This window comes from Orcinus orca, chromosome 2 (genome assembly GCF_937001465.1).
Source record: "Orcinus orca chromosome 2, mOrcOrc1.1, whole genome shotgun sequence".
NCBI classification, from domain to species: Eukaryota; Metazoa; Chordata; class Mammalia; order Artiodactyla; family Delphinidae; genus Orcinus; species Orcinus orca.
In genome coordinates this window covers 187115809-187132447 of record NC_064560.1, presented here as the reverse complement: position 1 = coordinate 187132447, position 16639 = coordinate 187115809, and the positions used below count along the sequence as shown (strand labels likewise).

Sequence of the window (16639 nt, the reverse complement as noted above, 5' to 3'; positions counted from 1 at the left end):
GGGTGATTTTTTTTTTTTTTTTTTTTTTTTTTGCGGTACGCGCGCGTCTCACTGCCGTGGCCTCTCCCGTTGCGGAGCACAGGCTCCGGACGCGCAGGCTCAGCGGCCATGGCTCACGGGCCCAGCCGCTCCGCGGCATGTGGGATCTTCCCGGGCCGGGGCACGAACCCGTGTCCCCTGCATGGGCAGGCGGACTCTCAACCACTGCATCACCAGGGAAGCCCCTGTGGGGTGATTTTTAACTATTGATTTAATTTCTTTAATGATTATAGTATATTTTATTTCTTTTAAAATTCATTTTGGTAACTGTAGGGATTTGTCCATTTCACCTGTTTTCAAATATGTTGGCATAAGGTTGTATCTATTCTCTATTTCATTGATTTCTGCTACTTTATAATTTCCTTTCTTTCTTTGAGCTTATTCTTTTTTGTTGTTTGGTCTGGATTGGATACTTTTATTTTAAACTTTTCTTCTTTTTATATAAAAGTTTAAGGTTATAATTTCCTTCAAACTACTGCTTAGTTACATCTGTAAGTTTTGATATCTTTTATTTTTATTATTGTTACAGGTTCAAAGTATTTTCTAATTTCCATTTTGATTCCTTCTTTGACCCATACATGTTTTTAAAAGTGTGTCTTTAAATTTTCAAACCTAGGAGGAGATGGTTATTTCTTATTTTTGCTTTTAGTTACCTCTTCAACATTGATTATTAATTATAATACATTGTGGTCAGAGAATTGACCTGTAAGATACTGCTTTTTTGATATTTGTGGAGACTTGCTATGTGGTCTAGTAGTGTATATCAGTTTTTATAAATATTTTGTGTGTGCTTCAAAATAATATACCTTCTCCATTATGAGCACATGTTCTATGTATGTCCATTAGATCAAATCTACCTATTAACCATGTCTGTGTGTGTTTTGGGAGGGGGCTGGTGGAGGGAAGGAAGGAGGGAGGGAAGGAGATGTGGGTTTGATCATTTCTCCTTATAGCTCTTCCAATTTGGAGTGTATTTTGAAGCTATCTTATTGGAGGTCTCCATGTTTAGAACAGTTACATCTTCCTGGTGAATTGAACCTTTATGAATGTTTAATGACTCTCTTTATCTGTAATAATGATTTTTGCCTTAAAAATCTATCTTATCGGGGGGCTTCCCTGGTGGCGCAGTGGTTGAGAGTCTGCCTGCCGATGAAGGGGACACGGGTTCGTGCCCCGGTCCGGGAACATCCCACGTGCCGCGGAGCGGCTGGGCCCGTGGGCCGTGGCCGCTGAGCCTGAGCGTCCGGAGCCTGTGCTCCGCAGCGGGAGAGGCCACAGCAGTGAGAGGCCCGCGTACCGCAAAAAAAAAAAAAAAAAAAAAAAAATCTATCTTATCTGGTTTTAATGTAGCTACACCAGCATGGCACGATGTTTTTCCTCCTTTTACTTTTAACCTTTCTTAATCCTTATGTTTTTGGTTCATCTCTTATAAGCAGCATATGGCTTTTTAAAAAGTCTGTGTTAATGATCTTTACCTTTTAATGAAGATTTTTAGCCCATTTTAAATGACATATTTGGATTTATTTCTACCATCTTAGTTTGCATTTGTTTGTCCCCCCTTTTCCAGATTCCTTTCTAACATTGTTTTAAATTGATCATGATTCTTCCACTCCCCATTCCTTTTACCCCTCTTCTGATGGTTTAGAAATTATATATATTTTTCTCTTCTTTTAGTGTTGATCCTTGAACTTTTAACATGAATATTTTAAAATGTGTAGAGTTAATCAGTATCTTTAACCTCCTGATCGATACAAGGCCCCTGGAATGCTTTAACTTCTGTTCTCTTCACCTCCCAAATGATACGCTACATTTGTCGAGGACTTTAGTTCTATTTCAGTTTCTCGTTTGTTTGTTTTTTTTAAGTCAGTTGTTATTATAGTCAGCCCTCCGTATCCACAGATTCTGCATCCATAGATTCAATCAAAATATTCGGGGAAAAAAAAGAATTCCAGAAAGTTCCAAAAATGAAAATTTGTTTGCCCTGTGCACCAGCAACTATTTACATCGCATTTACATTGAATTAGGCATTATCAGTAATCTAGAGATGATTTACAGTATATGGGAGGATGTGCGTAGGTTATAAGCAAATACTATACCATTTTATATAAGGGACTTGAGCGTTTGCAGATTTGGGTACCTGTGGGGGTCCTGGAACCAAAACCCCACAGACACCAAGGGACGACTCTATTGTATTGTCTGGTCAATACCTGAATACATTTTCTTTGCTTATCATTTTTTTTCTTGCATCTGAGACCTTTCTTCTTGTTTTTATTTTTCATTTTTATTTTACAGTGGAGTATAGTAGATTTACAATGTTGTTAGTTTCAGGTGTACAGCAAGGTGATTCAGTTATACATACACATATATCTATTGTTTTTCAGATTCTTTCCCCATGTAGGTTATTACAGAGTACTGAGTAAAGTTCCCTATGCTATATAGCAGGTCCTCGTTGATTATCTATTTTATATATAGTAGTATGTATATGTTAATCCCAGCCTCCTAATTTATCTCTCCCCTCCACCTTTCCTCTTTTGTAACCATAAGTTTGTTTTCTAAGTCAGACCTTTCTTTTTGGATCATTTTCTTTTTTTTCCTGAAAAATATTCTTAAGAAGTTCCTATAGATGAGTATCTGCTTTTAATTAAAGTCTTAAATTTTTGTCTGAAAACATATTTATTTTGCCTTCATTCTTAGACAATAGTATTGTAGTTTGACAGTTATTTTTTTTCTCTTTCACTTTGAGAATATTGTTCCACTTTCATCTGTGTCACTGGTTTTATCTTAATTGCTACTTCTCCTTAGGTAATGTGTTTCCTTTCTACTCCTTTTTTTTTTCTTTGTATTGTCTGTGATGACTATGATGTATCTAGATATGCATTTCTTTTTATTTATCCTCCATGGGATTTGTTGGCTTTCTGAATCTGAAGATTGGTAACTTCCATCAAAACTAGAAAATTCTCAGCCATTTTCTATTCTGGGATTGGATCTTCCCCATTTTTCCTTTCACCCTGGAACTCCAGTTAGATTTATATTGGATCTTCTTACTGTGTGCCGTATTACCCAATCTCTCTTCCATATTTTCAATCTCTTCATCTCTCTCTGCTGCATTTTCTATCATATCTTTAGCTCCATCTTTCAATTCACCAATTTTTTTTTACTTTTTTTGTTTTACAACTCAATTACATTGAGTTTTTTAATTTCAGGGATTATATTTTTTCAGCTCTAGAAATTCTATTTGATGCATTCCAAAACCTGTCTGCTTGGTTTTAATAATCCAGTCTTTCTTTCTAATATTTGTCAATTCCTTCTTTTATTTTTTTATACATAGTTTACATTCTGTGCCTAATTATTGCAATATTTTCAGACTTTGCAGTTCAGATTCTATAGGATGTTTTTTCTGTTGTCTCTTTATGTTGGTGTATTTCTTTTGTGTTTAATGATTTTTTTTTTAATTGTGAACATATGTTCCTTAAAATCTTATCTGTGGGAATTCTTTGTGGCCTGGGTTTAAAGTATGTTCTTCCAAAAAGGGTTTGTATTTTCTTCTAGTAAGCACGATTGGGCACTTGAAACTAAATTTAGCTTAAGGTCTTTTGGTCCACACAGTAGAATTCTGGCCTCATACCCGCAAGACTTCAGGCTTGTGGTTAAAAATTCTCAAGGGAGGCTTTTCTTGTCTCCAGTTCCATCTGGAGCTGAGGTCAAGGCTGGCTTTTATCCCCATTGTCTGCCTGTGAGGGGCAGTTATTTTTCCCTAGGATCTCATTGAAGGCGTCATCATTCAAGGGTCCTAGCTTTTTATGTGGCATTTTTACATTTATACGTTCCTAGTGGCCTTTTTGGTGATTTTAGGTTATGAGCTTCTACTTGAATGTTTGATTAAACTTGATATACAGGAATCCTGATGGCCTCAATGTGGCTTGCTTTCTTCAAGAGAGCATTTGCTTTTAAAATTTCTGCTGGTAGCCTGGGGACCAATGCATCCAAGGCCACTTTAACCCCCTCAAGGGGCCACAGAAACCCGGGAGCTGCCAAAATCAATCCTCCTGCCGCTCCCTCCCCCTAAGATTGGGCTCTTGTCCCAGGGCTAGAGGAGGCATTTGCTTCATGAAAACCCTGCATTTCTTGGTTGCCTACTGCTCACGTTTCAGATTCTGTCCCGTTTTTTTTTTAGGTTTTCGTCTGTGTGTGTGTGAAGTTCTTTTGGTACATGTGCATTGATGTAGAGCTTTAAGAGTACCCTTATTTTCCAGGGAACCCAACAATGACTCAGAAATATGTTGCTGCCCTTTATCCAGTATCTTTTGTATGATAGTTGGAAGAATGCCTTCTAAATATCTCCTCTGCCAACTGGCTGGAAATGGAAGCTTCAGGTCATCTCTTGTCCTCTGTGTCTTTCTACCTACAGTCGGTTTTGGACAGAAGCGCCGCACTTCGAGTGCTGCTTCTATAATCCCATTAATTGCACCTTCTTTTCACAGTTGGCAAAAGACCAGTATTCTCAAGTAAATCCCTAAGGAGGACAACTTCACCCTCAATGCTAGCTAGGTTTAAAACCACCAGCTCCAGAGAGAGAACCCTAGTACACAAGTGAAAGGTGGAGACAACACTGATGAGATCAATACTGATGATACGATAATGGAACAAATCATGAACCCGTAAAAAAACCAGCAAAATGTCCATGTCTGATCAGAAGCTATACCTTAACTTGTTAGTTGCAAGCGTTGCTCATTGTCGGCCTGAACTAATGTGATTTCTCACCTTTTATGTTCAGTATTTCCTGCCCACTCCCCCGCCCCCCGCCAATTTGACAGGAGAATGAATACCAGGTTTTTATTTGAGATGAATAACATGCGGTTCTGTGTCATCCTAGTAGAATCAGGTGGCTTTAATTTATGCTCACATGAGTGTTGTGAGTACTGTTACATAGAAACTCAGCTGAAACTGAAAAATGGCAGGCATTTCAGATGTATCGAGTGTTCATTTTAATGAATGATTTTTAAGGAGGTGGTTAGAAATCCCCCTTCCAACATGTCCAGGTTGCCCGGTTTCTTCTTTTAAAGTAGTTGGTTCCCCGGAATGACAGCCCCTGCAGCAGGAGGTCTCTGACACCAAGTCAGTGCAGCCAGCATGTCCCACCATGAACAACATTGCATCGAGTGATTAATAATTGAAGGAGCTTGTCTCTTCCTGCTGAGCTTGTGTGTAATTTATGGATCAGGAGCCCATGCTAAAATCTCAGGGAAAGCTAATTGTATCAATATCAAGTGTGAGAGAGATGTATTTATATTGTAATTCTGACTCCGTGAAGTTACGTCTGTGTACCTGTTTTCACCCAGAAATATTGTCAAATGGTAAGTTGTTTCCTGTCTTCATTACAGTAAGCTTGCTTCCTGGGGGGGACGGAGACATTTCAGTTTCCTGCCTGAGCCGTCTTTGAGATCTAGCAGGGCCACCTCGGATGAGTCACGGGGCTCCCTGAGTTTATTCTCTTTGTCTGTCTGTGAAGTGGTTGTGTGGGGCCAGCGCTGCAAGGTGTGGGTTGTGGAATCCCTGTTGACGTGCAGTGTGTTTCCAGGAGGAACCAGAGACCCTGCACTGCACAGCCTTGAATTCATGAGCTAGGGAAGTGATTTGCTTCTCTCTTATCCTTCACTTCTATGATGCCTTTAAGAAGAAGGTCTCAGTGTGATTCTCCTGTGTCTTGAGTGCTTCTCTCATGCTTGCTTATATCCTTGTTGTTGTTTTTTTTAAGTATAGTTGATTCACAATGTTGTGTTAATTACTGCTGTACAGCAACGTGATTCGGTTATACTCATATATACATATTTTTAAATATTCTTTTCCATTATGGTTTATGCTTGCTTATATCCTTGAAAGAGAAAGAGAGAAAAAGAAGTTCTCAGGCTCAGAACGTTCCCTCTTATGATAGCATGGCACTGAAATGTACCGTTGCTTTCATTCTGGTGTATTTCTCCCACTCCTCTACCCTGCACCCCAAATGTTTTACTTAAAAATATGTTTCACCTGTGGAAAAAAAAGAAAGAGAAGCACAATGAACACCATATATACCTTTCACCCAGATTCACTAAGAATTAGATTTTTGCAACACTTGCCTTTTTCTTACTCTTTTGCTCCCGGAATTCTCTCCCTCTCCTCTCCCGCTCCGTCTCCCTCTTCATACGTGCTCAGAGATGTATCAAATTCTGCTTAACTGTGGTAGTGAAGTGAATCATAAGGCCCATGTTGTTAAAAAAAAAAATAAGGATTCAGAACTGAATTGATTTTCTAAAAGCCAACCATAGCCCAGTCAACTCATCCAAGTATAGCTGGGTTCATTCAGAACCCTCTTAGGTTAGTTCAGTAGACTAATTATTGGGGGATTTCACAAGAGTTAACCGGCAACAGCAGCAATCCTGAGAACCATTGTACGGGACTTTCATTTTCATTCACTTTAATACCTCTTCATAGCTACCTGTACAATTTATGACATTTACCCAGTTTCATGTTTGGTAACACCTCACAGGAATCTTTCCCTGGCCACTTTTGTGCATCCAAAACACAGCCAAAAAACAGGAAGTCTGCAGAAAACGTATCGCAGAGACCATACCCCAAAGCACAGGGGCTGTCTGTACAGGCAAGCCCGTGAGGAACTTCTGTCTCCGAGCCTCTTCCCTCTTACTTTATGCTGCATTCCCATCAGCCTGCTGACCTGGCCTAGAAGGAAAATGGGACTGCTTGGGGCAGCAGAGAGAGCTCTGGGCAGGCAGACAGCAAGAGAGGGGACGGTGTCAGAATTCTCAGGCACCCCTAAGAGCCGTCTTCTGTGCTTGGAACTTTTCATTTTATCGTCACATAGCCCCGTAAGGCAGATGAGGGGCCTGTAGAAGGTCTCACTAATAAACAGTGTTGGGATGTGAACCCCAAAGTCTGTCTGTCTTGAAAGGCAGGCTGTTTCTATAAGGACTTTGGGGAGGGGGTGTCGGTCTGGGATCACAGAGTGCAAGGCAGCTGCTGGGATCCTTCCGGAGCCTGCTAGGACTTTATCATACAGATGCACACATTGTCATTGTCACGGTTTATCGTGATGATCGTAAGGCATCTGGCAAGGATGGAATTTTGATAACGGCCCTCATGAATTTTGCTGGTGCACATTATGGGGGCGGGGGGTTCCTCACCACCAGCTTAAATTTTTTTTTTTTGGTCAGATAATCTAAAATTGAACATTGGGCTCTTTATTTTTTTTAATTTATTTATTTTTTAATTTTTCATCTTTATTGGAGTATAATTGCTTTACAATGGTGTGTTAGTTTCTGCTTTATAACAAAGTGAATCAGTTATACATATACATATGTTCCCATATCTCCTCCCTCTTGGGTCTCCCTCCCTCCCACCCTCCCTATCCCACCCCTCTAGGTGGTCACAAAGCACCCAGCTGATCATCCTGTGCTATGCGGCTACTTCCCACTAGCTATCTGCCTACGTTTGGTAGTGTATATATGTCCATGCCTCTCTCTCGCTTTGTCACAGCTTACCCTTCCCCCTCCCTGTATCCTCAAGTTCCACCAGCTTAAATTTAATGGAGCACCAGCAGGAAGGAGATGCCTGCTACACCGTTTACACCAAGGACTCTCCTCGCCTCTTCCTTTCTCTTTGGCCTGCAACAGGATCTCCCTGAGCCTCGAGGCCCACAGGGGTGGCAGGAGAGAAAGGGAAGGGGCTCCAGACTGACTCTCATTGGAGGGCCCACCCCACAGCCTTTCTGCCGGGGCCGCTTCCTCAGGGAGTGTCTGGGAAGACGTGCTGGTGGAGACCCACAGCCATCTCCCCAGACTTCCTACTCTCTGCCAAACAATCCCATCTGCTCCCACACTTGCTCGGTGTATCTGTTGTGGGTCCACTCCGTGCCTGGCACAGTGCTAGCCCCTGAGGACAGGGCCTAGCACCACTGGGCCCTGCCTTGTGGTGCTAACTCTTTAACGGGAACCACCGACACTGGACATCACCACACGATCATAGTTATGGTGGGAAGTGCTGTCTATGGAGGGAACGTAGGGTGCTTACAGTTGGGGCTGTGTAGGAAGGAAAAGTGTGCCCATCTTCCCAAGATCTAGAAATATATTACCCGTGGATGAGTCTACGGGAAATGGGGCCAACATGGTACAGTGGAACATTCTCCTCCCTGCCCAAAACCTCCGGCCCTCCCATCCAAGGCCAGGGAGGCCATGTCTTCCACAAACCTCCTTGTGCCCTCCCTCTGCCCCCTCCAGCTGTAAGTAACCCTCCCCACCTGTGTGTCTTCATCTCTGATCACTGCCTCTTATGAACACCTTCTGTGTGCCAGGCACCATCAGAACCACAGCTGCCGTGCAGACAGGATTGGTGCTCATTCCACAGAGTGTATGGCCGAACCAGGAATAAGCATCACCGTCCTTGCCGCTATGCCAGGCGCTGGTCCAGGTGCCGGCAGGCGTTCGCCCACATCCTCAGCCCAACAACCCCGTGAAGCAGGGGGCAGGTACTATACCCACTTTGCCAGTAAGGAAGCACAAGGGAGGTCCGTTCACTGCTCAGACATGTGGACACAATAACATGACCAGAGGTGTGATGGGTGCTGTCGGGTCCCGATGGGAATATATAGCAGGTGACCTAGTTGTAGGGAAATCAGAAAAGAGTGAGAGTCGGTCTGATGATGTTACGAAGAGCTCAAGCTTAAGACTTTGGTTCTCATCCCAGCTCTGCTACTCATTAGCTGTGTGGCTTTAAGTAAATTACCAGACATCTCCAGACCTCACTTCCAGCATCCGTAAAATAAGGATGCTAATATAACCACTTTATAGAGTTAAACGCAATCATCTGTGCAGACGCAGCAGGGCGCCTGGCAGGTGGTGAGTTTAGTAGATGGTAGCTTATTGCTGTCTCGTCTGTGCTCTAACCATGACTTGCTTCTCTGTTCATCTGTGCACATTTTTGTGACAGTCTGGATTTGATTCCACCTCGGATGCCTCCCCCCGGCACCCTCCCTAAGGCCGTGCATTTATATTAGGTGTGCAGTGAATATTTGTGGAATGAATGAATGAGGGAAGGGACGCAGGAGTGAGTAGCTGTCACCACATGGCAGGTATCTCTTTTTCCTGAACATCAGATTTAGTCCTCCAACAAAAGGCTCCTACCAGAGCCGCTTTAGAACAGAGCGGGCTTTTTTCTCTGAAGCACCCAGCCAGCATCGCCCGGTGGTGTCTCCTCCGCGGTGTTGATGGGTATGTGAAACCAGGCACAGCTTGATTTTTATGGTTTAATAGAAGAGATGGCGCTTCCACCGCTGTCACTTCAAAAGAGTGTTGTTTTGATGTCTCAGCTGCACAACTTGAGTGAAAATGTCAGTGATAGGAGATAAGCAGGGAAGACGGAGGTGTCAGGATTTAGGACCCTGTCTTCAAAGTGGACCCACCTGTTGGGGCATCGCCGGATTGGATGTCAAAGCGTCTGCTGTGGCAACTCAGTGGGCTGCTGGGTGTCTCGTCACAGGGGTTTAATCCGTGTCCTCTCTTGTCTCCCGTTCCCCGCCCCTCTCCCCACCGCTGTCCCCGCCCCGCAGGAATGGCCTCACCAGCTGCCGGATGCGGACTGAGAGCGAGCCTTCGTGTGGCTCCCCGGTGGTCAGTGGAGACCCCAAGGAGGATCACAACTACAGCAGTGCCAAGTCCTCCAACGCCAGGAGCACCTCGCCCGCCAGCGACTCCGTCTCCTCCTCCTCGGCCGACGACCACTACGAGTTTGCCACCAAGGGGAGCCAGGAGGGCAGCGAGGGCAGCGAGGGCAGCTTCCAGAGCCACGAGAGCCACAGCGAGACGGAGGAGGATGACAGGAAACGCAGCCCGAAGGAGGCCAAGGATGCTCTGGGGGACAGCGGCTACGCGTCCCAGCACAAGAAGCGCCAGCACCTCGCCAAGGCAAGGAAGGTCCCCAGCGACACGCTGCCCCTCAAAAAGAGACGCACGGAAAAGCCCCCCGAGAGCGATGACGAGGAGATGAAAGAGGCGGCGGGGTCACTCCTGCACTTGGCGGGGATTCGGTCCTGTTTGAATAACATCACCAATCGGACGGCAAAGGGGCAGAAAGAACAAAAGGAAACCACAAAAAATTAAAAACAAGTCACTGATTTGTTTTGAACTTACGGCCATTTGGTTTCAGCATGTCAGGAGATTTCTAATGATTTGTGGCAATATCAGCAATTTATTATTATTTTTTCTTTTTTCTTTTTTTTTTTTTTTTTTTGGTTTGGTTTTCTTTCTTTCTTTCTTTCTTTTTTTTAAATTTGCCCCCCTCCTTTGTTTTGGACCCTTAAGAATTTTATGTTTAAAGGAGATTGAAGCCATAGAACTCATATTGACACTCAGCTGTTTTACAAAAGCTTTTCATTATCTGAAGACAAAACCGAAAAAGCCAAAATTACCATTGCTTCCTCCAGCTTGTCAGAAACCCGTGGCTGAATCCACAGGGATGGCAACAATAATGCCACGGGGATACACATCTGGCACTTAGAAGGCACGTGTGCAAAGTAACCATCGATCAGGCCCAACCTTTAGGTTTAAAAGGTCAGGATGTGCACCCAGTTGGGTTCGCTGAGTGAATGCACATAAGGCAACTGAGGAGAAGGAAGGAGCAGACCCAAGCTCGTGGCGCTGGGCATCAAATTGTGCCAGAAAACCCTTGGCATTGCCCCAAGCGTGCGATGCAGGGGTGGGTAGGCGGTCACCAGTCCTCTGTGCTTCTTAACCGTGAAGCCTAGTAGCATCTTCCGGGGTGGACACTGGACCATTCATGTTCAACAGGTGTCAGTGACTCATGAGAAGAAACTGGGTCAGTTTTTAGTGATGTTGCTAATCACTGAATTCTGTTCTACATTAAATGAAGAGAAGGTTCCACAAGCCATAAGCCTGAAGGTTGGTCCTGCACACACACGTGTGCACACACACACACAGACACACCACACACACACACACACACACACACGAGAGAAAAAGAAAAAAACTGATGCAAAAAACAAGCTATGTCTTCTTAACTGCCCAAGTGAAAATCAAGTTCCAAAAAATTACAGTAGCTGTTAACAAAGGAAATCATGGTACAAATCTTTTTCTGTCTGTCAAAACCATTTGATCCAAGTGAAAGCAAAACAAAACAAAAAGCTACAGAACCTGCCATTAGTATTGTGGTGTATTTTTAAAAGATGAAAGGCACATTGATGGACAACTAAAGTAAAACATGGCAAAAAAGAAAGGAAAACAAATTCCTATACTGCCCTCAAAATGGAGTTTGCAATTAATGTCAGTCAAGGTTCATCTTTGCGAAAATCAATGATTTCCACATTCAGCCAGTGTAGCCAGCAGAAATTTCTGATCCACAATGCATGGAATTCCTTTGAAAAAAGAAAAAAAAAAGAAAAAAAAATCACAAAAACACAAACTTTTTTTATTCAAAAATAAAGTTCTTGTAAGGTAAACAATGTATTTAGCATGAAGCATGAATTATTTTCATATAAATATAGAAAATAGAGAAAAGGCTATGCCTCTAATTTTTAAGCCCTTAGGCTTAGAGGTTCTTTTGGTTTTCTTCTTTTTTTCCTTTTATTTTCCTTTCCTTTAATTTTTTTCATTGTTTTTTTTCCCCCCTTTTTTCCAATTATTTTGTTTTTGTTTTTTGAAGCAGGTGTTTAAGGTTTAACCTTCTTCAGGGACAAATTCTGACTGTTGGGGAGCTTACTCTGCAATACAAAATCTCTTCATGTTCTGGTAGGGCCTGGATGGTGGAGCTCTGCACTGCCTTGTCTGCACTTCAGCCCCGACCCCCTCTGATTCTCTGTTGAAAAGTGTGTCCTTTCTCTTTGTCTGTACATGTTTACCATGACGCAATAATTTGAGGGCAAACTTAGTAGTGAGTGTGTATGATAGAATCAAGAGAATTATGGGACGCTGACTTGAGAAAACCATGACCATGATTTGGTTTTGAGGAAAAAGGCAGTGAATAATTATGCAAATTCACCAGGAGAAGGGGAAACACACTAATGGGCCTTATTGGATGAGGGTGTGAGTTAGGGTACACGTGAAGGAGGAAGTGACACGGGTGTTGGAAGGACCAGCCCCAGATGTTTTCCCGTGACGCCATCTCATGGTGGGAAGGAGGGGCTGGCCGTCTCTACCACCTGGGCACACGAGCCAACCTGGAATGAAGCCCACCTAGATTGTGAGCGCTGAATCTAGACAACCAGATGATGCCACGCAGACCAGAAACTCCTGTTATCTTTGCCTAAAAGAAATGATCTGGGGAGATCCAGAGAACCCTCTAAAAGAATTTGATCTTCCACCCACATGGAAGGGAATTTTAAAACATAAAAATGCCCTCTCCCATGGCTCAAGATATGATGGTGAGGGAGAGGGAGGGAACTGGGGTGATCTTGATTTTTAAGATAGGACAGGGTGGGCCATTGTGGAGCCCATCTGCCAGCATCAGGCACTGTCAGAAGCTCCATCAGCCAGGACGGTGAAAATTAACTGGTGCATTGTATCCTCTGGGTTGCTGATGAGAGAACCTGAGGGGAAAAAAAAAAAGATCTACGCCCCTACACAGGTCAGATTCATTACCTGAACCTGAAAACTTCCAGCATACTTGTTCAGGGTGTAGATGGGAATAAGGATGTCTTTTTGAAGTGCTCTGTTCCCTCTGTCTCCCCAAACATCTGACACCCCAAAAGCCATCCACAGCTGTGGAACCTGGGCGACACTTTCTGTGTTGTCACCTGACTGAGCCCACCTCAGTCCCCCACCCTCACCCCACCCCCAAGGTCAAATTCAGACTTCCCTTCTGAAAGACAGAGGTAAACATCCAGGACTGTTTCTGGCAGGGGATTTCTTCCAATTCAAACCCCACCGTGGGCTGTCTCCCCTCATTTCCTTTTTCTAAAGGAGCAAAGGCCTCTTTTAGAAAATAATAAAATGCAATGTGTGTGATTTACTTTTCTGATCTCTTTGAGAAATAGATAAGTATCTTATAAAAGTGTGTTCTTAACTCCAGAACCACTCTTTTTGCATAAATACCTCATCGGGCAGCTTTCTAAGTGTTATTTTTCCCGAGTCTCCCTCAGTCCCTCCGTAGGAGCCGCTGGGAGACCTGGGGGAAACTTTAGTGAGGGTACTTTCTTCTATTTTTCTTCTGTTTTTGGAGGCATACACATTATGCATAACCAAAACAATGGCTCAATTGTGTTTAACTTTGTATTTTGATTGTTGAGAAAAAAAAAAAAGTATCGATGTGTATGTGGCCGTTTGTAGTGAATTCATTGCAGAATGAGGTTGTCCATGTCCTTGCCAAGCCAAGGGGCAGGAGGCACCCTCTCTCACCCCCTCCTCCAAGAGCAGTAGAGAATTTAAGCACAAGCCTATTTGTGAAAGAATATTTTGCTCAAGTGTAATCACTTTAGTCTTGGAATTTCTTCCCAAACGTCAGGTGTTCTTTTAGCTTCCAAACTAGCCTATGTACTCATTAGTCTGACAAAAATTGCCTGAGCACCGTTCAAGGGGTGTGGTGTTTTTGCTTTCATTTCTCCTGCTGGGAGAAGTGGCGTTTCATGTGTCATTCCAGTATCTCACATACTCACGTGGGGCAGGGGGGAGGGGAAAATGGGGAACTATAGCAATATTTGAAGATGCTTTTGGAAAACAAACGTGAACACATCCGTCGGCACCATGACATCTACAGTTACTTGCTGTTGGTCCTCGGACACATTTAAGAGAAGGAGATTGTAAGCTCTTTTTTCTTAAATGATATACACGTAGACAGTTATTTTTATGCTTCTACAGTTGTCTTTTATCTTTACCTAGTATTATGTGGAAAAAGTTTGCATCATAGATTTTTCCCAGCCTTATGATATACCCTAAGCTCCTACTTCCCTTCCCCCTCTCTAAGCAGTATATATACGTTCAAGAGTTCTTTGGTAAAACTGTCTATCTGAAACTAAAATGAACCCAACCCACATCGAGATGGTGGTGTGAGAAAACCCTGGCCAAGACAACTGTAGCAGGTTTTAGTCTTGGGGCTGAGTTTTTAGAAGGGATGTGTGGGAGGCTTTTCCTAAGAGCTGATTTTCAGCATGTCTAGCCCTTGCTAGGCATAGCTGTGAATACCACGGGGCCACTGGAGAAGGCCATCGCACTGAATGTTGGTCTCACCCGGGACGGCTTCAGGCTGTGGGCTCTGTAGAGTGAAAACCGTCCGGATGGCTTTTGCGCCCAACTCAGTCCTGGGACGCGGCAGGACTGCTCGGCACCAAGCGCTACCAGTTCCTCCTTTCAGTGACCGCCACTCCACGTGTGTGGGCCCTTGGCCTCTGTCATCAAAGGGCTCTCGGAGAAGGAATCAGAGTTATGTACAAGTGACCTACATGGGAGGGTTTTCCATATGGGATTGGATTCAACTCAATGTGACTTCTCTTTCCCTTTTAAACTTGATTCAGGTTGGGACTCATTTCTTTCTGGTGGATCACAGCTGCCCAGATGTTGCCTTTTTCTTTTTTATGTTTCTGTAGAGGAGTACTTTTCTTTCATCTTCAGGATTTTTTTTTTTTTTTTTTTTTTTTTGCCACCAAAAGAACACATTTGAACTCCGTGTCCCCTCTTGATTGTGACTTAACCAGTGTTGACAGTTAAATCCTTTGTGTCGTAGGTCCCAGCTCGAATACTATATCAAACACTGTTATGCACATAATGCAGCACTGTGATCTAATTTAAATAATACTTTTTTATTATTTATACTACTATATATAATATACATCAACACTTTTGCTATATAACCTAAGTGATAACCCTCTTTTTAGTTACCTGCCAAAACTCCGGGACTTTGGTTTATATTGCAGTTAACACAGTTACAAAGTTGTAATGGTGTCTTTTTTTTTCTTTTCTTTGTAACGGAATGTGTAAATCAAAGTATATACGTTGTGTGGTGTTCCCCCTTCTGGAATCCCATGAGGATTTACACATGGCATTCAGTGTTCTGTATAGTCCCGCCTGCCTTTGTGAATTCATCTGTCAACCCCTCTTCCTTTGAGAGAGAGCCGGTGATGGTGGTCAACTCCTGTTCTCTCTCTCTCTCTCCCTGGTTATTCTTGAATTAAGCACAGACTCATCAGCTCCGTTGCTTTATCATGAATATAGCGTGTGACCTTGCAATTCTTCCACAGTTCAGCAAACAAGTGCTAGCTTCACTGACCAAAAATTAAGGAAGGAAAATCCGATTTTTAAAACGATCCATCTTTTAACAGCCGAAACCAATGTGTCTATGGTGCTGCATTTTGCTGTCTGTCCTACTTTTGAAATCAGACTTGGGTGAAAGATCACTTCTGACTTACTGTGATCATGCTCACAAGTACCCTTCCTGTTCGTTTTGTTAGTGTTGAAATCAAGACTATTTATTTGGAATAGATGCAACAGTGTTGTCCACTGTATTTCATTTGCAAAAGTTGAGAATAGCCTTCCCTACTTTTTGCAAAGAGTTAATATTCCATATTGGATTCTCAGAGACTTCGATATGGTGAATCTATCAAACCTAGAAATTGTCTTTCATCCTTTCATGACTGTGGCCTGAGTTCCCAACCCCTCCCTTTTTTTTAGATGAAACCCTTAGCACAATTTCAGTTATTTAAACACTCAGCATTTCTTGAGTATGTATGTTGAGACATCGACGCTCACAGCTGATTCAGTAACCAGTTTCCTGCTGTCATTCACACTCACTACTTATACTGCCATGGTAACAATGTGGAAGAAACAAGTATCCGTGTATGTCTGGGAAGCATTATACACTTGTACATTTTTTTTATACTCTGATTCTGTAACATTTCTGAGTTCTGCTTTTGTTTTACAGAAAAATAAATAAATAACAGTGATAAAGCAATCAGAAGACAAGAGGTTTACTCTCAATACTTAGGGTCATGTGACCTCTGGCCAATAGACCTCGATGGCCAAATTCATTTACTAGAGTAATAAGGTTTCAAAAGCCAATTTTTTTCGGTATTTTTTTCTGTATGAAACTGCCAATATCATGACTAGAAAGGGAGAACCATAGAGGAGACAGTGACGTTCAGTTGCGTTTGTGTTACCTAGAGGAGCGGTGTGGAAGCAGGCACAGTCCCCCGAAGTTTAGGGACCTGATGGTGTTGCTTTGGAGGCATTCATACTTGCATTTCGCATTCTTCGTATGTAATCATATTGCCAAAGACAAACTATTTCATCATTTATTGTAAATAACACTTTTCCCCAGACCTACCATAAAGTTTCTGTGATGTATTGTCTTCCAGTTGCAATAAAAATTACTGAGTTGCATCAATTGAAGAAAAATGCCACGTAGTATTGTGTGCACTGCGTCTCCACGTGCAAATGCTGAGCAGTAAAATCATTTCTATTTCTTACCTGCACTAGGGTATGTGTTCTGTTTTTTACGGTCTGGTGTTAGAGTCTCCACTGTACTTATCTGTGCCTATCCTCACGCATGCTTGTTTTTCAGTAGAAAATCACACATCTTTTGCAAATACACAGATTCACAGCCTAAGGGT

General features: G+C 42.9%; 1 protein-coding gene across 14 annotated transcripts in view; it reads left to right on the top strand.

Annotated features, from left to right (window-relative positions):
• The window catches only part of FOXN3 (forkhead box N3), a 404228-nt gene extending 387815 nt beyond the window's left edge, over positions 1-16413 (top strand). For 9 of the 14 annotated variants that reach the window (XM_049705642.1, XM_049705635.1, XM_033418430.2 and 6 more), the window contains 2 exons: positions 8384-8557; positions 9638-16413. In XM_049705642.1, the coding sequence (XP_049561599.1) occupies positions 8384-8557; positions 9638-10187 (724 nt within the window). In that variant the 3' untranslated portion in view covers positions 10188-16413. The remainder of the gene's footprint in view (positions 1-8383; positions 8558-9637) is intronic. The other 5 variants (XM_049705639.1, XM_049705638.1, XM_033418462.2 and 2 more) reach the window with 1 other exon arrangement.
• The last annotated feature ends 226 nt before the right edge of the window (positions 16414-16639 follow it).